Source organism: Falco cherrug, chromosome 7 (genome assembly GCF_023634085.1).
Source record: "Falco cherrug isolate bFalChe1 chromosome 7, bFalChe1.pri, whole genome shotgun sequence".
Classification (NCBI taxonomy): Eukaryota; Metazoa; Chordata; class Aves; order Falconiformes; family Falconidae; genus Falco; species Falco cherrug.
The window spans coordinates 44,676,947-44,699,359 of NC_073703.1; the positions used below are offsets into that span (position 1 = coordinate 44,676,947).

General features: G+C 34.3%; 1 protein-coding gene across 10 annotated transcripts in view; it reads left to right on the forward strand.

Annotated features, from left to right (window-relative positions):
• The window catches only part of FUT8 (fucosyltransferase 8), a 187,485-nt gene that overhangs the window by 159,398 nt on the left and 5,674 nt on the right, over nucleotides 1–22,413 (forward strand). For all 10 annotated transcript variants that reach the window (XM_055715404.1, XM_055715403.1, XM_055715408.1 and 7 more), the window contains 2 exons: nucleotides 13,919–14,165; nucleotides 15,381–15,557. In XM_055715404.1, the coding sequence (XP_055571379.1) occupies nucleotides 13,919–14,165; nucleotides 15,381–15,557 (424 nt within the window). The remainder of the gene's footprint in view (nucleotides 1–13,918; nucleotides 14,166–15,380; nucleotides 15,558–22,413) is intronic.

Consider the following 22,413-nt stretch of genomic DNA (forward strand, 5'->3'; position numbering starts at 1 on the left):
GTAAAATGAAAGATAACTTGAAAAACCAAACCCGGAATAGTTTCCTGCAGTTACCTTTGAATATTGACTTTGCCTCTACCCGTGGTTTGAGGAATGAATGCTTTTAAGGCAGATGTATCCAGAGGGGGAAAAACGGCAGAGCTCTTTATTAGGTGGTAGTGCCAGCTTTTAAGTATTGATCGAACTGTAATGTTAAAATACGAATCAACTAATATGTTTATATATATAATTAAAGTGGATGCTGTGGTTTCACAAAATTAATGTTTAATTTATTAAAGCTAATCAGGCCACAGTAATCAAAAGACTAAATGAAATTTGCAAACCCAAACCATAAAAGTTCTGCAGAATTTATTGCAATAAGTAAGGAAGTTTAATTCCATGAACTAGATCTTCCTTGACAGTAGTTTTTCTTTTATGTAAATCAGATTAATATTTAGTATTATACTAAAAAAAAACCTTTAACTTGCATGTGGTTCTGTGAATTATATTTTGCTCCCATATCTCACTCTTCCTTATAAAGTCCTGCAGAAAAATTTGATCCATTTCTGTTTCTAATTCTTAGTATCTTTTTCAATACTCATTTTCATTTATATCTATATGTATCTATCACATTTCGCATATATATATGTATCTTACACATTTATGTGATTGTGAAGCATACTGAGGAATGGTGATTTGAGAGAACAGAGCAGAACAGCAATGTCTGGTATTTGTTTCAATTGTGTTCATCTTGAAATCAAGTACTGATATTGCGTAGAGTTTTTGTTGTGAAGGTGTGTTGTAAGATGCACTTTATGAAGACATTTCTGTATGTAAACATGACAAAATATTTAGAAAGTTGTAACTCCTAAAGGACTATAGAATTCTAATGAGATAGATCTGTGTTTTCAGAGCAATGCAGTAGTCTAAGAGAGCAAAGTGTGATCCATATTTCTGTCTACATGGTAGAAAATAGCAGCAAGAAGCTATTTTCACCTTGCAGAGCAATGGCCAGGCTGCAGCACACTGTCTATCGAGTTTTGTTATCTGGCCTTCAGAATGGAAATTGATAAATATGAAAAGATTCTCAGAAAGTACTACATTGATTCAAGGCCAGAAAAGTCTGCTTTACAGTTAGTGATTAAAGAACGTAATTCAATTTAAAAATGAAGCAAGTTTAAAAAGCTCATCCTGCCACATTTTATAGGCATATCTATATGGGAAAAATTTCTACTTTTAGATAAAAGCATGTGGTTGGACAATTCAGATTGGAAATAAGGTCTGTTTTCTGCAGAAAGATTGGCTGACTACTGACTAATTTATTCAGGCGATATGGTACATTCTCCATCAGTAAGTCTTAATTTCATAAAGATTCTGTATGTTCTTGAAAACTGAGTATCTATGCCTTGCATGAGGACAAGTAGACTCATTTATTTTAAACAGTCCTTTACCTGCTATTACTCAAGAGATTGGAACAGCAGAAAAACAAAAGGAAAAAGAAGTTGACATGTTTTTAAAAATGTGATTTTACTTTTTTGAGTGAGGTGAGTCAATCCATAAAAGGTATAACTAAAACGTTAGTTGTTATCTTTGAGTGCATGGCAATTATTTTTTTTTTCACTTTCAAATATCAGATCAGCGCTTAACTTCATGAACAAAACTGCTACTGGAATAAAAGAAGCAAAGTCTGAGAAAAACGAAAGTCAAGTTCATTTAATCAGCTGATCTTACACTGAGGGAAAACATGTATTTAGTGTCAGTATTTAGCGTTGTTTTTTATGAAACTTTCATAGTTTATAAATATAAGTTGGTGCTTTCTCAGCATGCTTTGTTGTAGCTTTACTAGTAATTTAAAAGACGGTTTGTGAACCTGTTTTGACTCATGGATAGAGAAGATTGTAGTTTTTGCTTTACTCTGAACCGATTCTCACTAACATATTCACATAAAAAATAGTTTCTGGAAAGGTGAGTTGTTCTCATGTATGTAAAAAAAAGTCAGAATACTGTAAAGAGAGTTGTATTTAGAAGATATCTGGTAATGTAATTGAACTTAGTTCCAACATCCATGTGTAATAAAAAAAACCCTGTTCAATATATTCCTGGGGTTTTTTTTCCCCTTTGCCTTTTAAAAAGGGTTTACTTCTATAGATCATCTCCCCATTGCAGTACAAGGGAAGAGACAGCCTTCCGTTAGCCCTAAAATAAGTTAAATTGTAGCCTAAGAGTACATTATTTATTTTTAACTACTTTAAAATTTTTGCTACAGCTTTTTCTTGTTATGAAAATGTGGCTCTCCAAAATCAGGAAAAGAAGTATCTAGAGTTCATCTTAAGAATATATTAGTTATTGTGATAGTTGCATTTATGTAATATAGGTTGTTATCTGAAAATTGGAAAATGGTAATTATTGTTGCTGTTCCTGAAGCTCCTAAAAGCCTTGTTGCAACAGGTATTTTCCAGGGAGATAGTGTTATAGACTGTAGAATGTTGCAATTGGAATTAGGACCAGTAAGATAGACACAACAGAAGATATTAGGAGTGTGAGTAATTTTATGCATAGTGAAATTCGCATGAAGACATTTAACTCTGCTTGATTTTTAAATATAGTATGCAGCAAAGTTATTTATGGTTATAATCCTGTCGTGCTGTTTTAGCAGCCTGGCATCATTTCAGACATAGCAGAGAAATGAAGATACCTGCAAAAGTAATTTCTATACCTGGTAGGAAGCAGGATCAAGTACTAAAACAGAGAAGCAGGCTTTAAAAAGAACAGCATTGTTCTGTTCAGAGACCTGAGAATACAATGAAATCTTCAAAAGAACTTTTAGTTTGGAGGGACTACAGGCAGAAGGAGTAGAAGTGTTACAGTCAGAAAAAGTCTAGATGATGTCACAACATTAACTTAAATGTTGTGAGTATTATCATAAAGTTATTAGTTATCTCCTTAACAATTCATAATTAACGTGGTGTACTCAACTTGTCTGGAAGAATATTACTTCGTTAACAGAATAAACAGAACATTAATGTTATGTAGTACCCATTCATTGGATTAAGCTTCATATGTAAAGAATATTACCAGTTGTAGTTAGCTAATTATTTGTTGATAGTGACAGATGTTGAAAGATTTTGGTTTTAGCTATGGGTCTAAACCAAAGCTGCTTAGGAAGTCAAGCGTGCTGTTGGAAATTACATTTTGAGGAAGAATACAATTTTTAAATTGTTATTATTTACATCATTAACTTTTTCAAAAATTGTCATAAACCCCAATGTACAATACAAAATACTCAGATATTACTGCAGAATACCTTTATTAATATATTGTATGAATAGATAATAGTTTGATGTTGTAAGAAAATGTTTATTACATAGTTTCATATTTCTTGTCATTACATGTCTGTGAATGCCATCTCATCTAACGTGTTAAATTGCAGTTCCTTATGCAAGTGAAACCCATAATCATGCAAAACAATATGAGATTAGTGTACATGGCAAGACAGGATAGTATCTCTCATGACATGTCTTGCAACGTGCCTTGAAGTTTGGGTTTAATACTCTGCATTCCAATGAACGTTTTAGTTTTGTAATTTTACTTTTTCCCACTATTTGACATAAAAAACAGCTACAGTTATCTTAAATAATGTAAATTAACCCAGTGTGTGCTCTAAAGAGATTATACGCACATTTTAGTTATTTCACAACCTTGATTTTATTTTATTAATGCATCTACATACAGTATCTTGTCAATAGTTGACGTGTTCCAGTGGAAATGTGTTAGGACAGTTGGCTTACTTTATTGGTACACCACTCTTCAACATTTTGTAGCTACAGTGGAAATTTAGTTAGGTAGGAAGACTAAATAAGAGAAACCAGATAAGTGAATTTGGTAGGGGAAAAAAAATCTGAAGTGGCCATCTGCTTATCTAAGAGAAAATAAAACAGTTAACCCTGCATCTCAGAGATTTTGGAAAGCAGCATCCAGGTAAATTAAATTTAGCTTGCATGAAGGTAGGGATTTCTCAGTCCACTACACTATGTATCATTTGTAAGGTTATATGCTGTGTGTGCATCTCAGCCCTCAGAAACAAAGTTCTGTCTTTCAGGCAGAGGGATGGAACTGAGGAAAAAAGAGGGTAGAAGCATAATTGAGACTTTCAGTGATATCACAGAGTTGTCCTGCCTTCAGCTTGCAATTCTCGTCTTGGGGAAGAACATTTTCTGCTAGGGTGATAAGAAGGTGCCAGAAGAAACAAGTCTACAAATAGCATGGGGGGCTGAAATTCCTGATTTGAAGTGTGTGCGTGGTCACAACAGTGTACCATAAACTTATAGGATGTTTCAGTACTCACAGTAATTTATGTGAGAATAACAGCTGATATCATGCAGCAGAGGTATAGCTATGTCTGCTTTAAATAACAGTAAATAAAAGGAATCCAAACAATCCACTACAACGTTTCATTGAAAAGAAGAGAGCTACCAAAAAAAAAGCAAAACAAAAAATGAGAATGCTTACAAGAAAGGACTAAATGCTTGCAAACAGCATGGAGATTGCATAAAACATGGACCAAACTCATACCACCAGTAAACCCCCTTTTTTTCAAAAAGGCAAATGTGATGAACTTGCTCAATATTGTTAGGCATTTAAACTCCACCCCACCCCACACCCCCCCAACCAAAAACCCCAAACCAATTTTGTACAAATAAGAAAATAAGCAAGAATATAATCTCTAGCAAACTACATATGAAAGCATGGGAAGAAAGGCCAAAAAAGGTTTTGAGGAGAGGTTTGCTACAGGCAACAAAACCTGATAATAAGTCCTTTTTAAAATACATCATAATAAGGAAGCCTGCTGGCAAGTCTGGAGAGCCACTAGATGATCGAGGGATGAAAGGAGCACTGAAAAAAGTCAAGACTGTAGTACAAACCATAAAAATCTTTCATATCTGCATTCATTTTAGAAATGCTTAGGGAGGCTTCCGTGCTTTGACCTTTCTTCATAGGGGACACTCTAGATGCTCTTTCTCAAACAAGTGTCATTGAAAGTGTTTTACAAAAAAACATTTTGTTTATAATTACTGTTGTACAGAACAATTGCTGTTCTACAAGAAAGTAGCTGAAGGAATACCGATTTTCAGAAAGGGTTCCAGCAAATCACACATTCTGTATTGGACGAATTGACAGACATTGTCATGAAGAATCAATTTAGGGAATACACAGAAAAATATGTTACAGTGGAGTAGAGTAAATCAGAGTTTTATAGAAAGAATAAATTTAGTAGCTTTATTTGAAAGAGGCAAAAAATATGCAGGTATGGAAGACTGAGTACACTTAATATCTTGCACTTCAAGAAGGCGCTTCAGAAGGCTTCCCCAGATGTAAACTACCATGAGACAGAAGTGAAGCTCCTGATGTATATAAAATTGGGTTAAAAGAAACTTCAGAGGGAAAGGGTAGAAATTAATGGTTAATATTTTAGAGGAGTAAGTCACCAGCAGAGACCAATGCAAACTTTACACTTCAACATACTCGTATGTTACACTTCATTATACTCACATGTCACCTGGCAAAGAGAGAGAACATGAGATGGCAGTATTTCTAATGATAATAAGGTATTTTGGTTAGGGAAGGTGAGAATTCTTTGTGAAGAGTTGCAGAAGATACTTGCAGTAGTAAGCAACTGCAAACTAAAATAGCAGATAGAAGTCTGTGTAGATAAAGACCCAGGTAATGGGGAACAACCACCCTGAAATATACACTCAGTATTGAGATCTGACTGTATTGCTATTTAGGAACTGTGGAGGGGCATATCCAGTGGTCAGTATACTGTAGTAACATGTTTGCGTAAAAACTTGGGCTTAAACTTAGCACGTGATTAAGATTTGCTTTTCAATATTTCAGCTTCAGGATTACAGAGTCCCTGTTTAAATGGTTGTACTAAAGGAACTGGGTGGCTCAATTAATGTGCAGTGAGATCTTTTTTCAGATCACAAGTTTGTATCTATGGTTCAAAACCAGTCTGACGGGTGTTTTATTGCATCTCTGAAATAAGTATAGGGACTTCTTGAGCCACTGCTGCTGTTGACCCCTAGTTTGGCAGCCTTTCCAGAAGCGGAAAGCCTTGCATGGACAAAGCAAGTTGAATTCTATTGTCCTCTCTCTCCCAAGTTCAGAGTAAAGTCCTGTTGATGATGTGGTGGTTTTGCCAGTATTTAGCATTTTTTGTGTGTAAATAGAAAACTACGGTTTTCTGCACAGCTGTTTTCACAAGAATACTATTTTCTTTCTTAAAAATATAAAAATATAAAAAGGAGAAAGTATATACAATAAAACTTTTTCACAAAGCATGTTATTTGTTCTCAGTATTAAAATCAAGTAACTGTACAATGTCATTCTGCTTATTCCTGAAAGACCTAATGATCTGAAATTAGAGTTATGGGAAATGCAGTTATTTCTTGTAACTAGCTTTATTTCTTTTGTTTCTACATAGAGGAATGTTTGCCTTTGGTCTTTCAGTGTGTTTGGTTTGTTTGGGGTTTTTTTCTTTTTTTTTAATTTTATTTTTTTGTAGCAATACTTTTTACATTGCTTTACTTGTGACACATAGTTCACTTCTGTAATCCCTAATGTGCCATACTAAAGTAAATCCACTTTTATTTTAATAAGTATCTGTGTGCTCTTTCACACTGTATCAGTCAAGCCCACAATATTGAATGCTGATTCTGATTAAGCCATTTATATAGGCTAGGTGTATTCTTGGTTCTCATTTAATTGTATGAGGAGTTACATTAAATCTATTCTTGATAAAGGAATGATGTTCTTAGAGGTTGTTTTCCATGTCAGCAGCTTTTTGTAGCAGGATGGATGGTTAATGTGGAATACATTGCTTTTAAATACATCCATTGTTAAGTAAATTTTCCAGTGGCAGAAGTAAGGATGTATATGTTTCTTGAATGTTTGATGTATATAATTGTGCTGTCTATCCAATAACGTTCAAGGGGCAAAAATGCAGATATTTTATATAATGACTTCTCCTTATGTCATTGTTAACTTAGATTAAGATTTGACATCTGTATAAAATGCAATTGACTCCTTGATAATAGTTCCATGCATGGGAAGGACTATAAGCAGACTAGCAAACACGTTGTTCACTGAGAATTACGTAATAAGTATGTTGAAGTGAATGAAGGTAACCTAGAACAGGGGATTTTTATTCATGAATAAATGTGTCTACTGAAATAATTATGTTCAAAATAGTAGGGGCTTATTTCCCTACATTTCGTGATTAGGGGAAGCTGAAGCACTGCTGTTACTTTGTAGACATGGAAATCTAAGGAGTGCATGAAGCGGGGAAAAAAGGAGTCCTGGCTCTGTTCTCTGCAGTGGTACCAACAGCTGATCACGTATTTGATCAGATATGTTGTTCATATGAAATATCTTGTGAAGCAAAGCTTTCCCATTTTCCTAAAAGGTTGATGTTGTCTCAATATACTAACAAAACTAGTACTAGTAGTTAAACTTGTACAAACTTTTTTTTAACTTGTAGTTAAAAAAGTACAAATTTTTCTCACGAGCATTGAATCATGGACAATAAATTGTAATTTGTAAATAAATGTCAAGTTTCCATTACAAACTGTAAAGCTTTTACTTAACTGTCAGTCTTCTAAGAATTGTTCCATAAGCAAAAATATAAAAATTGGCCTAATATTAGAGTTTATTTGATGTAAGGTAACTGTTCTGTACTTGAAAAGCTGTACTCTGTGTGTGTGCACACTAGGGAAAAATACAAGTGTGTTTTTTTGTTCAGATGAAAAAAACCAGTGTTTTTGGAATATCAGGAGACAGCATTAGGCAAATTGAGAGTAAAATTGCCTCAGAAGTATGTTAGGTCTCAAACAGTCATTACAAAATTGCATATGTTAATCTGAGTCCTTTGTTTGGCTGCATAAATTTCCATCCAAACTGAAACATTCTCAGATTTTGAGGAAATTATCACCCGCATTCAAATTTTGAGTTACTTCCTAATGTATTGCACTAGTCATTATAATGTCAGCAATGTTAGGGTTAAATAATAATACGTATTTTTAAGTAATATTTAAACAAGGGTAATCTGAACTGGCAGTTGTGGGGTCGAATTCAAGTCATGAAAACTTTTCATCCAAACCCTTCCTATGTCTTGAAAATGGGAATTTATCATCTAGTATGGGCTCATCCTTTCTATTAATACAGATACTATTAATACTGTACAGAAAGGCGGTAGTTCAAGGCTGGATGTTTCATTCATTTCAGTATAATTTTGCCAAATCCTAAAGGGTTCTTGTCTTTTTGCATTTGAGAAATGAATTTTAAAAACCCTAAAAATATCAGTGAATTATTCAAGATCTGTTTCTTTTATAGATTCAGAAGGTCATACTGAAGAAATGCTTTTATTGTTACAGATTTTGTTAGACATGAAGAATCATCTGAGTAGGCAAATAGTACTGAATATTTTTTCCACCATACAAAATAACTGAAAGCTATACCAAGACTTTTAAGGCAGAAATAATTTCTTAGGTTTTATATTTCTGTTTCTCAATTTTCAGACCCTCAGCCCACTGATTTCTTCCTAGTGTTGAGAACAGATAAGAAATTTGAAAACCTGCATTTTGTTACATTGGTCTTCTACCTACATTGGAAGACAACATATTTCTTTTTTTAACATTTCATGAAACAATAAATATTTAATAATCCAAGAAAAAATCTTTACTATGATCTCATGTTTTTGGCATTACATGTCCATGAATGCCATCTAACACATTTTGTAGAGAAATCATTAGAACCTTTTATGGAGAAAACTTTTGTATTTATATGTGAGTTATCTTGGGAGTTTTGTTGATTCTTCCATTACAGTCCCATTATTTTCTTCGGAAAATGCTAAATTCTGTCTTCAGATTATAGACCACTCGAAAATGGGCAGACATGCTATGACTGAAGGCCAGGAAAATTTCCTTTTCTATTATTGCAGGGTTACACTCTTGTTTTTTCCCCTTGTATGTTAGGAGACTATGTGAAGTAGAGTATATCCCTTTTTCTCTCAGTTTCCTTCAGGTGCATTGTTAAGGTGAACTGTGCCTCACTGCTATGAATATCCAACAGCATAGCAGTTTTATTCTCTGCTGTTTTATTTACGGCTAACTAAAACATCTTTTTGTCTACATGCACTTTGAGGGTTGTGTTCCATCTGGACTTGCATATGAAGGTATTTTTACTAATTCATTGAAAGAAGAGTCTTCCAAGTGTTCAAATTAGGACAAGACAGGATTGGGAGCTCAAGTTACAGACCAGTAAGTAGCTCAAAAAGACAGTAAATGTCTAAACTGGGAGCCCTTCTCCACTAGATGCCTGGACAGACAACTCCGAATATTAAGCTCCATTCTCATAACCTGCTGGAAACTTTTAAGTCACCTAAAATAGTGTCTTGAGGTTGTCTTGTTTTTTGCATGCTTATACATGCTTGTTAAAGGCTCATGCATATGTCCAGTTAGCATATGCATGCCAGAGATCAGTCCCTGCAGATAAGTCCCTGAAGCTGTTGAAGGATTATTATAAAAGCAAGCTGTTTATCTTGTGTTCCAGCAGACAACCTAATACTCAAAGCAAGTATTTGGAAGTATCTTCAGGTATATAGTAATTAACATTACACTGAACTAGAGAATAAGCTTCAGTGGAAATGTTTCAAATCAACCCCCAAAATAGTTTTTCTTTGATATTGCTGTAAAGATCTTTTCTGTATATTTCCTAAGTTATTCCATCTATCCTTATGTAAGATCTTACTTTTAAATCATCAACTCTGACTACTGTTTGCATGAATGACTAAACCTGGATAACATGGCAAAACCTCTTTCATTTGTAAAAGTGTATTTGCCATTGCAAATACATTTAATGGTATTTTTTGGTAGCCAGGTAGCTGGAGCTCTTCTTGGACAGGTACCCATTTCATGTAAGGTGTTTAGATGAAATGTGGCATTGTTCAAAAGCATTTTGAGTATATAAAGATAAAAGGAAAAATAAATTACTAGTAAAGCACTTGATTTTTACTTAATTGGACAGTCTGCTGAAAAAGCCTTCACTAATTGTTATATGAAGTTAATTTGTGCAATCACACACTTCATCTGTATACTTTCCAGCTGGCATGCTGGGTATCTAAACAATTCAGGAAGGGAAAAAATCTTTACATTTTAATGTTCTCTGAAGGTGACATGACAATGGACATAAAAAGCTTCTAATAAGTGATGAGTAATTTCCAATACAGCGAAACCGAAATATAGGTCTTTATAAAGCATCTTACCTGAGCTAACTCAAAAGAAAATGCAGTCCCTAAAGGCATCAGCAGATATTACTGTTTTAGTTGTGATAGGCTATTTCAAATGCAGAAATAGATGCGCTCAGCTCATGCTTTCATTAGGTCCAAGAGGGATAATATTCACTGACATCTCATTACTTACTAGGACAGTTAAGAGCACTGTTTATGTTGTGGTTTTGATTATGAGTAGGATTTTCAAAGAACCAGAATGACATGGGAAAATAAATACTATTGGAAGACGGTGGAACTTGCATTACAAAGACATGTTGGTAGTTGAGCAGCTCTGGAAGTTAGGGGTTTTGATGGAGCAGAAATAAAACTACCGTCAAAGTTTTATTTTGGGGGGAGAGCTGATAAAACGGTGTCTTTGGCAGAAAATTACTTTAGCTGAGTTTCTTGTGAGAACAAAAGTTTCGTCATCATACTGTACCTTTCTATCTGCTCCCTTTTTTCCCCCTAACTTAGTACAAGTTCTGAATATTGGATTAATTTTGGCCAGATTTGACCAAAAGAAATCTAAGAAATTAAGGTCTATCAAAAGTCCTTAAAACAGATAGCCTGGGTATGTGTATACAGCTGCTGAAGTCAATATTCAGGCCTACCAGCAAGTGAGAAGCAGTGGATGATCACAGATGTCACTTTCCAACAGGCAAACAGTACTAGGAGTGGTAAGAGACATGGGAGTATGTGAGGGTAGTTGCAAGAGTTGTGCAGGAGAGGAGAGTAAAGGATGTAGGAAAAAAGCCTTGGGGGCTGCTGGGTTGAGAAAAGTAATAGAAGGCGTGTTGGCATGTTTGCAAACATTTTCAAACAAATAGCACCTGGAGAATCCTGTGAACATTAAACAAGCTATAAATAGAATTACAGAGGCAAATTTTGGCACCCGTAAAAGCAAAACAAATTACATTGGAAGAAGTAGCTTAAAATATTGCTGAAATGTAAATGACATGTAACAACTCTAGAGGTATCATCCAATGTAAATAATGCCATGATTCTGTGATCAAATGTCAAAGTTGGACCTATGCTGAGAGGGAATTGGACCTGATTGCCATGATGGTACTGTGATTTGAGCTACCAACATGAGAAAAAGATAAAAGCATTAGTATGGATTATTACCTTTTATGGCTTATCTATTAGTTAAGAAAATACAGCTGGGAAGTGGAAAAACTGAAGTATTTTAAAATTTAGGGAATGCATAGCTAAAAACTGAAGAAATGTGTGGATAAAAAGATCATTCCATATTTATAACCCGACTTCACTGTGTTCAGTTGAACAGCTACAATTCATATCAGTCAAGGGTGTGATTTAATGTTTTTGTAATATATGTGCTTGCCTATCAATCAGACTTGAGTTTTGATTATCTACTGTATCATTAATTTTTATTGCAGCTTATTTCTGAGTAAACTAAAACAATATCCTGCTATCTATAATTTCAGTTAAAGATTTTTAAATTATGCCTGTTGAAAATAAGACAAGATCATTGCCTATTAGGAATTTTTCAATGAACACTGAAAAAAATAATAAAAAAAGTGATCAGTTGGATAAGAAAGCTGTCACTTGCCTATATGGCTGTTGCAAAGAGTTGTTTACTCCTTCAGGTTACCAGAGACTTACTCTTCACTGTTTTTATCCAAGCAAACAGTTGCTCTAAGTTTTACTGCATTTGCTACGTCATACTTTTTAAAGTGAGTGAAGACTAACAGGAAGTTTTTTTTCCATTGTACAGAATGATAATAAAGGTGATAAAAACTAGAAAGCTGTCAAAAAGTTTCCTAGAATTGTTCACACATCTGCATGTTTGATTACACAGTTGTGCTTAATCAGTGACGTCAAATGGCTGTGCTTTATCAGAAGTTTGTGTGTTTGGATTAAGTAGACTTATGCACCTTGCCCACTTCTAATTTTATGTAAACTGTTAACAAAATAGAACGTTGTTAAAAACAGTGATAATCACATTGATTCTTTGGTTTTTTTTTCATTTAAAAAAAAAAACCCACAGTTTAGGCATTGTCTGAACGCAACACTGTGTCTGTCAATTACGTTGTCAACAGTAACTGGCAAAAATCCTGAAGCATGAGGGGCTTCTGTAACCATTTCAAAATTCTAATTATAATAACAAGACATTCTTTGATCTGCATTTGTGAATATTTCACTTGATTTTCCATTTGTTAGCCATACTTTCAGTAGTAGTTCCCTTGTTGGGTCTCATACTGTGTAGTTTTACAAAGTAAGGAACTCTTAATCTTCTATATGAAATAACCATGATATTTTCAGTTCCTTTTCAAAAAGTAGTTTTTCATATATCAAAGTGCACTCATTAACACACCTGACAGTTAATTTTGCACAACCATAGAATTTAGGTAGACTCACTGGTATTAATGCAGCATTCTTGGCAATGTATGATGTAATCATGCGATAGTCATGATATTTCTAGGATTTTGTCACAAATATACTGAAATGTCTTTTAATGCATGTGAAAGTGTTCTAACCTTAGGGCTTTAAAACTGTTTTTAAAATAAAAATAGTTATCCTTGCACTTCAATGATTTTTTTCAGCCATTAGATTTACTTGATCATCAACAGTTGCATGAGTTTGATTTGCTTGTATTTAAAACAGTTTTCTCTTCTGGCTCTTGAGCATTAAACAGAGAACTAGCCACCTTTGCCAGTAAGCTCTGCAGACAATGAAAATATTCTTTTGGAGGAAATGAGTACACTAGAAATCTTATCTGAAATGTTCAGTTTTTCACAAATGTAATGCTTGGTATTATGTTTTCATGTATTATGATTCATTACAGTATATGAAAATAGCTTCAAATTATCAATTATGCAGACATGTTCGTGTAATTAGTAAAAACACTTAAAAATATTGAGTGCCTATTGAGCCTTGAAAGTCCCATCTAAAACATCTGTATTATTACAGTTTAGTTAGTATTTAAAAGGTGAGAAATTCTTACCTGTATGTAAATCACACGCTTGTATAGTGCTTGGCTGTTTTCCTTGATCTATTTAATTTTATATTTATCTTCATAGTTTAACTTTCAAGACAGGAATTGTTTCTCTTCATGTCCTTTCTCCCCTTCTGTCAGTAGAGTGGCTAATTCAGTGGTTCAAATGATGTCTGAAATGCTGAGATTTACTGCAAGAAAATGTACTCAAAAGAGCAGCAGAGTTGTATATTTTTTAGCAACTTCTTATGCCTTAAAATATTTATTTGTTTATTTTTTAAACAAGTAACTGATTTTTAAGCATTTTAGGTAACAAGTCTGTTCAAGTGAGCCTTAGCACATAGTAATGATGTATATAAAAAGGTATGAATATATAACGAGGTACACTTTTTATATTTTATTAACTACTAGCTGCTAAGAATTCAAGGACCTTCAACTTCATTCTACTGGAGTAGATTGTTAGATACAGTTTGTACATAAATCTAGTCTAAAACTGATTTTTATTAATTTTTTAATGCTATTTGAAAAAGTAGAGCAAGGGTTTTTAGGTAGTCCTTTTGAAGTTGAAGATACAGTTTAGCTGATATGTTTGGGATGTTACTTGCCAATGGTAAAAGTAAACTACTTGACTCATCCTAGTATGTATTTTCAAACAGGTGAGGCTAATGATAAGGATGTTCAGGTGGTGGAACTTCCCATTGTTGACAGCTTACACCCACGGCCACCTTATCTACCCTTGGCTATCCCTGAAGACCTGGCTGATAGGCTAATTCGTGTACATGGGGATCCTGCAGTGTGGTGGGTCTCACAGTTTGTGAAATACTTGATTCGTCCACAGCCCTGGTTAGAAAAAGAAATAGAGGAAGCTACAAGGAAACTTGGTTTCAAACATCCAGTGATCGGGTGGGTATTTAGTTTTCTTTTTAACTGCCTGTGCTTTAATATGTGCATATAGTGATTCCTGTTCAGGACAAACTGTTTTACGATGGTTATCCAAGAGTCTCAAACATTTTGTGGGGAGAGAGGATGCTTTCTAGATGAAGCTGTTATTTTTCAACTGTGCATAATACAAGCTGATCACAAGGACTTCTTATGCATACTTGCCTATGTATAGCGGGACAGATGTATGTACAGGGCAGCTCAACAGAAGGTTTTTTTTTTTCATATGTCCTTCCACACCTAGTAATGTAATACGGAATTCCATTCATGTAATTGCCTTACAGCTTGTACTCCAGATGTTTTTCTGTCTGGGTCTTCTTTTCGAGTGTGTATAGCCTTTGCCTTTGAGGAAAAAAGGCTAAGCCTACATTTTACATGCCACAATCCACAACTAATGTTGTTGTTGGCTGCACTGAACATGGTATGTGCCTTTCCTTTTCCTGCTGATGTTTTCACTATTGTTGTTTCTTACAGTAGCTATGAATTGGAAAGGTCTATATAGGGACATGTGGGGAGAAGCAAGGAAAGCACCTATGGGCAGTAAAGAGCAGCTTGTGGAAGAAAGGTTTTACTGTCACGTAATGTGAAAAATATTGCTGCCGCTGTCTGCTTCCCTTGCCAGAATTTTCCTTCAATCCTTAATCTTTCTTTTGTAGGAGTACACAATATATCTGTCTTAAAGTTAGTTGGCTTTTGACCATTCAGTTGGTAGGCTGCTTCACCACTGGCAGATCTGAAGACTTGTTAGGTTTCAAGCATATTTTTAACTACCTTCATTCAAATGCAGCATTGTAGCTGGTGTCCCAATATATCCATGATGCAAACATTCTGATTTTGCTTTTGAGCTATATTGATCAAGCATTATCTAACTACACTGGATAGCTTAACCTTCTGCACAAAAGGAAGACTTCGTGTGCTATAATTAAATCTCTTTTATTCTTATCTTTCAGTTACCCTTTGACTTCCTTGCAAGTTTATTATATTGCTTTCAAGAACAGGCTGACACCTAACTTCATGTTGTCAGTGTGTCAATGAGTTTAAATCCTTCCTCGTTTTGTGTAGGGATTCAATTTAGTATGTATTCTAAAAGTACAGGCATGAAACTTAAATTTAAAATTTCAGTTGCTAAATTATGTATTGTACTCATAAATTGAATTCCTAGTTTCTGCCTTTTTTCAGTGTTCACGTCCGAAGGACAGACAAAGTAGGGACAGAAGCAGCATTTCATCCCATTGAAGAATATATGGTACATGTTGAAGAGCGGTTTGAACTTCTTGCTCGCAGAATGCATGTTGATAAAAAAAGAGTTTATTTGGCTACAGATGACCCTTCATTATTGCAAGAGGCAAAATCCAAGTAAGATGGCTTATGTTTTTATTACAATTTTTCTCCTTCTGGTTAGCTTTATATTTTCTGACTATTGTGTATATCTTAGTACCTAAATTTTGTTGTTATTATTTATACAGTTAGGATTGCATTTCAGCTTTCAGTGATTTTGACTTTTCTCTCAGATATTCTCTTTTTTTTGATGATTGTTCTTCCCAAGTATGATTTTCAAACCATAATGTTAGAAATCTAGAAGGCTGAGCAAGATACCTGTGACTAAATAAACCGATTCTGTAAAAGGGAAGTGAAAATACAAATAATTACGTCAAACTTCTTATAGAACATATGCATTGAGAAGAAACTATTCAGAAATAATGTAAAAACTAGTTCATGTATTAAGAAGTTTCACCTGTCCAAACAATAATAATCTATTATTGCACTGTATTTTTCTTAGGTTATGATGTTTATGATGTATAAACAATTTCAAAAATGCTTATTGCCATGACTATGGAAACTTGGATGGATATTTCAGATACCTTGAACTTAATCATATTCATTACTGAGTACAAATCAGCATGTTTTCAATTTCAGTACTGTGTATTTGTCTCCTGAATAACTCCTATTTCTGTTTCCAACATTTTATATCCCTTGAGCAGAATAATACGTATTTTTTTTTCATTCAAGCAGAGAATTTAATACTTTTAAAAAGTAAGGTAACTCAGAAGTGGCAATTTTTTGAGCTGTTTTACTCTTGGTAGACTTGCTTAGAAAAATTGTAAGAGAACATACTGGATTACAAAGTTTCTTTGGCAGATACAAGGTAAGCAGAAAATGTTATTTTGTGGTAGAGGAATTTTCTACAGCATTGCAAACCTGCATATTTCAATTGTGATATTTATATTTGTCTTTCAGCCTGTAAAGGGCTGCTATTTAAAATTACGGAGTTTTGAAAAAAACTAAATGAACATACACAACTCCAGATGATGACAATCCAATCCTTCCTTTTTTGTATATGTAGAGACAAGAACAGTAGCAGAAACAATTATGATAACATAATATTTAAAGTGCAAATCTGAACAATGAAAAGACAGGTAATACAAAATTGAGGCTATAGTATTTAATTTGTTACATTGTCCTAAATAATTTTAATTACTGTTTGTAACATATTCGAATTCAATATTGCTTTAACAGCTTTAGTTATGCATTTGTTTTTTATTTATATTCAATTTATAATCCTTAGCACTGTATACAATAGCTTTGTGAATAATAGAGATGTACTACTTACTTAAATATATCATCCCAAGATTCCAATAGTAACAAAATCTAATAGTCAAATTGTGACTTGCTCAGTAGAACAGTACTGAATTTTATTAAGCATTGCAGTTTCTGTGGCAGTTTGAAGTCCATTCCAAATCATACTTTTATTGAAGTATGATAAGATACAGCTCATTACAGGTTGCCCAGAAAAGTTCTGGATGCCCCTTTCCCTGGAAGTGTTCAAGGATAGGCTGGATGGGAGTTTGAGGAACCTGATCTGATGGAAGATGTCCCTGCCCATAGCAGGGGGGTGGAACTAGATGATCTGTAATGTCCATTCCAACCCAAACCTTTCTGTGATTCTGTGATTACTACAGCATTGATTTTTACATATTCTGAAGAAAAGCCATAGAATCTAAGTAGTGAAGAATTTTTATGTGTTGCTGTTGAGTTTTCACATCATAGTTTACACTGACACTAATTTCCTAAATTGCTTGCACTCTACTGTTGCTTACAATTGAGTAGGCGGCTTTTGAAACTTCCTGTGATTTCGTAGAACACAGGATGTGATTTGTTGCTTCAGCATCGAAGGGCATCTGAAGACAGGTTAAGGTCAGGTTTTGGGGAATAAAGAACATTTTGTTCCTCCTCTTGTGAAGAAAACTACGAATCAGTTTACATTTCTGTCAAAGTTCTAGTCACATTGAACTACCAAGCTTTGATAGAAACAGCTGTCACATTGTAGCGCAGTAGCTTATGTTGCATTCAGTATTGGGAGCAGTAATATTAGTAAGTACTAGATATTTTATGTCTCTCTACATGACAGTGGCTGTCAAGCAACATTGGCATTTAAATAATGAAAAATTAGCCAACATTTGCATGAATAGGCATGTTCTTTCTATTAAGAGAAGTATTTCAAACTATTCATAGTCATGAAAACAGAAATGTTTTGACTTAAGTTTCAGAAATTTCCTTTGCAGTCTGATGTCTACCAACTGCAAGTACAGTAGTAAAGATAGTGGAGTCAGTACTATCAGTTTGTAGAGTTTTTTTGTTTGTTTTGTTTTTAAAAAAAAATAGTGATACATTTTCAGGATTAGGATGATACAGAACAACATGATTAGAGAGGAACATGGTTAAGAGTTGAACAGCTGTAAGATTATATGATTGAAGCACTTGACAACTTCTGGTAAGCAGAGGTCATTGTCTTAGATAAGTGATATGTTAGTGATGGTGTAAATTTCTTTTTACTTGATTCATTTAATAGTTTCCAAACACAAATTTTTGAATTGCTAGTATATGTGTTTCTTGTCTATAATGTTATTTTAGAATCTTCTCTCTTTAAAGGTAGAGTATTCAAAATAATGTAGCTGAACAACATACACATACATTTTTGAGAAACTGTATTTAATGTCTTTTCTGTTTATGTATGAATCTCTTTAGGTCTTTTTCTCATGTATATTCAAGAAATTACATTCTTCCTTTCAGGATGTCTACCTGTGAAGTCATCTGTATTTTTTTTTTCAGTAATTTGCCTCCTTTATGAGCTTTTTTCCAGCACTTATGAAAGCTTTTTTTCTACCCTATTTCACTGTTTACTTCCACAATAGCAAGTTAATGTCTCTTCTCCCTGTGTACTATCTGTAGTTTAGCTGTTGCAACCCTCCTTGCCCCCAAGTCATAGTATATCTGATATATAGAATTCAGTAGTGCTTCAAAATTCTTCAGTCTGATGAACAGCTCATACATTTTCCAATTATTTTTAGAGCAAGATTTGAGCAAACATTATTTCTTACTTCATCTGTTTACACACATCCTCACAAGTTCTTTCAGAGGGAAGAAAACTCACATTGCCCATTCTGGACACTTCCCCAGTCCTAGTGAATTGAAAACAGGAGCTTGGGACTCATCTTGGTTTGCACCTGCTGCACAGCATAGCAATGAGTTGTAGTTACACAACTAGTTGATCAGCTTCTGAAACCAATTGGAACTTGAAATAGTGTCATAACTGTGATTGGTTTGTATCCTTATCTGAGGCTGGTAGGTGCAGGATGGAAAGATTTTGAGCTATCCCTTCCCTACCTTCTTCTGACTTTTTCTTATCCCCTTTTCCTTGTGGGAAAAAATAAAATCCTTCCTGGCCTGTATATGTGTTTCAAAAATCTGTTAGTAGCTTTAGAAGAATTACATATTGGTTTTAGATATGTGGAGGAGATACTAGGGACAGACTTTTTAGTAGGGCATGTAGTGATAGGACAAGGGGTAATGGCTTTAAAAGAGTGTAGATTTAGATCAGCTATTAGGAAGATATTCTTTACTGTGAGGGTGCTGAGGCGCTGCCACAGGCTGCCCAGAGCAGCTGTGGATGCCCCATCACTGGCAGTGCTCAAGGCCAGGCTGGATGGGGCTCTGGGCAACCTGGTCTAGTGGCAGGTGTCCCTGTCCATGGCCGGGGGCTTGGAACTAGGTGATCTTTAAGGTCCCTTTCAGCCCATTCTGTGGTTCTGTTATAATACTACATATACGTAGTCAGATACAAAGAAAACAGTATTCTGCCAGTTTCCATTCTTTGCTTTTATCTTAACAGTCTCGTTGCTTCCTGTTATAGGGAAGAGAACGTGTGGGCAATTTCTTTGGAAAGCTAGTAAGGATCCTACAAAATACTGTATTTAGATGATTCTGTCGGTAAGAATATGACATCTTATTATTTAATATTCATTTACCATGCATTCAGGAACCCTAGTAATAGGATCATGCCTGAGTTCTGCTTAAAAAGAAAAAAAAAAATCCCCCAAAGCTTACAATGTAAGTATTGCATTAATCATAATATAAATACAAATGGAAAAGGGAATAGAAGGAAGCAAGAGCTAACTATAGAGTTTTAGAAGTTTCATTTCCTTTATTCTTCGTAGTCGTTGTGGTAAGTATAGGTTTAAATAGAATCTAAAGCACTATAGTGAGTGGGAAGGAGAATTAAACCTTACCTGATCCAGTAAGTTCAGGGGGCCACATATGGCTAAACTTGAGAGGGGTATTGGCTTGGCCTTTTACTGTATTTTTATCTTCTGCTTTCAGCCTGTGTTGGAGACAGGATGGTAGACCAGAAGATTTTTGGTCACGCTGGGTATGGCTGCTGTTATACTCACATGTTAGGGTGTTTAAAAGAAACCTCTTTTCCCAGGCATGAATAATGCATTTTGTATGTGGGGCAGTGTAAAAGTACTTGTGTGAAAACTTAAACATGTGAGTAGATAAAAGCTAAGCTTGGATCACTGGTTTGAAGAAATAGGTTCTGAAACTGTTGGTTAGGTGAATTTGGATCAACTTTACAAAGTGGAATTAAAAGCATCTCAAAGACTGTTTCCAGGAAAAAAAGGGGAGGAAGGAGAAAATTTTAAATGTATGCATAAGAAGATGTATAAATAATTTTGATGATTTTTATTTTTTTTTTACCAGATCCAGTATAACACATTTTGGTGTGCTTCGTTTGTTAAGTTATTAGACTGATCTTTTGCTAGTAAGAAACCAGATTCTTCAAGAAAGGTTCTTTTTTCTCTACTCAGGATGTGGATTATGATTTTTGAAGTCTGAAGAAGTGATTCATTTTAGCAGTATTCCTGACGTGATGAACTTGCAAAGGGATATGCAAATATCTTTACTATGTTCACTGTCCCTAGGAGTGACATCTTCTGTTAAACTTTCTTCATGTTGCTTGTTGCCTCCTGCTCAAATTTGTGTCATGGAAATAAGACTGATGCCCATTTCTGTTCCTCAGCTAGTTTTCCCAGCAGAGTATGACAGATGGGTTTGGTCTGTACTTTTTGTTTTTAAAAAGTACTAATGTGCCACACAATAGAAACAGAAATAGAATGTGTCACTAATATTGTGTTGTATTTTGTTGTATTTTGAGAGCTGGTTAAATATTGAAAAAAACAGACATGAGAAGATAAGAAAGAAAATTATCGTCGTGATAGAGTTTATCTTGAAAAAGTCTTTATTGATCCATATGCTCCTGTAATTTCTCAGAAGAGGTTTTATCAGTTATTCCAGATGAATAATATTTCCGCCTTTTTTGGCTGGTTTCTTTTGTTTTGTCTAGTTCTTAACTTAACATGAATTTTCCCTGACTTTCATGATCGGATGCACACTTCAAAGTTGTCATGCGATCTCTGGGAAACTTACCATACGTGTATTTTTTCTTAGAGCAGGTGTTTCTCTTCGTAAGAAAAAATCTATTAAAATCACTGTGATGATAAATTAAAATTCTTCCTCAGATTTCCAAGTTTTGCACACAACTGCCTGATATGCTCTTGAGATAAATTTCCTGACTTGGTAGCCATGGCTAGTGAATGTTAGATGGAAAAGCCCGCTATCTTTTCCCTTTTCACTTTTGAAAACAGTTTTCCCATTGTTTTAACATTAAAATTGAGTAAATTAGGCATATTCTTACAAGACTTTGTCATAGTCATGTCTACCATGTGTCCAGACTGTATCCACGTGCTGCACTGCTGTACTGAAGTGTGTGCTAACTTTTCCAGAACCCGTGAGTGTAAACCTTATTTTGAACAATGTTCAGTATAGGACCATCAGGCTTTGAAGCATCCAGTTACAGGTCTAAGTTATTGTTGCTCCAGCATTACAGCCTGCTTTATATTCTGATTATCTTTATTAAACAGTATAAGAAAGTTTAATTCTTACAAATGTAATATTAGCTGCCTTACTATCGTATGTAATATATTGCTTTATAATTGCTGTGGAGTTGTAAATTTGAAAAATAGATTTTAATTATTTTATAATTAGTCCTGTAGTTGAAATTTTGTAGTTGGCAGGTTAGTCTTACGAAATGCACTTCATGATTAGATTATAGTTATTGTGTGACAGCAATGTCATTATCACCATTTTTACATCTACCTGGATTTTTTCTTATAAAACTTATTTTTGTTAGGAGGCTGACTGAAAATTTAATGAATTTGTGCTACATTTTATAGTTTATTTCAGTTTTTCAGTAAAGGGGTACAAATGTTTTGAGAAAGATCATTCCTTTTCAGAATTCTAAAAAGTGGGGCTTTTTTCCTTTAAAGATCATTGTTTTAAAAAGTGAATTTTATTTTTAAAATAATATAAACCAAAGTTTTATATTTCAAATAAAACTATTTTGACTCTAAAGTATTACTATTTTATGATACATCAAGAAAGGCATGCTGACATGAAATTTTACATTTCTTTTATTTCCTTGTGACCAGTAAATTGCAAAAGTAGTTCTCCATGCAGCCTTAATATCTGTGAAAGACTACTTTTTTTTTTTTTTTTTAAATTTAGCTTAGTTTATTTAATATGTCCCTTTTACAGGTGACTGTTCTCGTACAGTGTCATAATCGGTTTGTAACGGAGTATGGTAGTAAGGAAAATGTAGTCTAGTAAAGACACAATTCTGTGTTCTGTTTAGTAGTAGAGAACTTAAAGTGATCTGAGTATATTTCATCTAAAATCAGTAGTGTTAGCAGAATGTGGTGTATACTTCCTGATACTTTTTCACTTCCTTTACAGTGTTGAATCTCAGACAGACTTACAGCATCTTTTTATTTAATTTTCTTTTTTTCTGGATAAAGGCATCCTTGGAGGCAGCAGA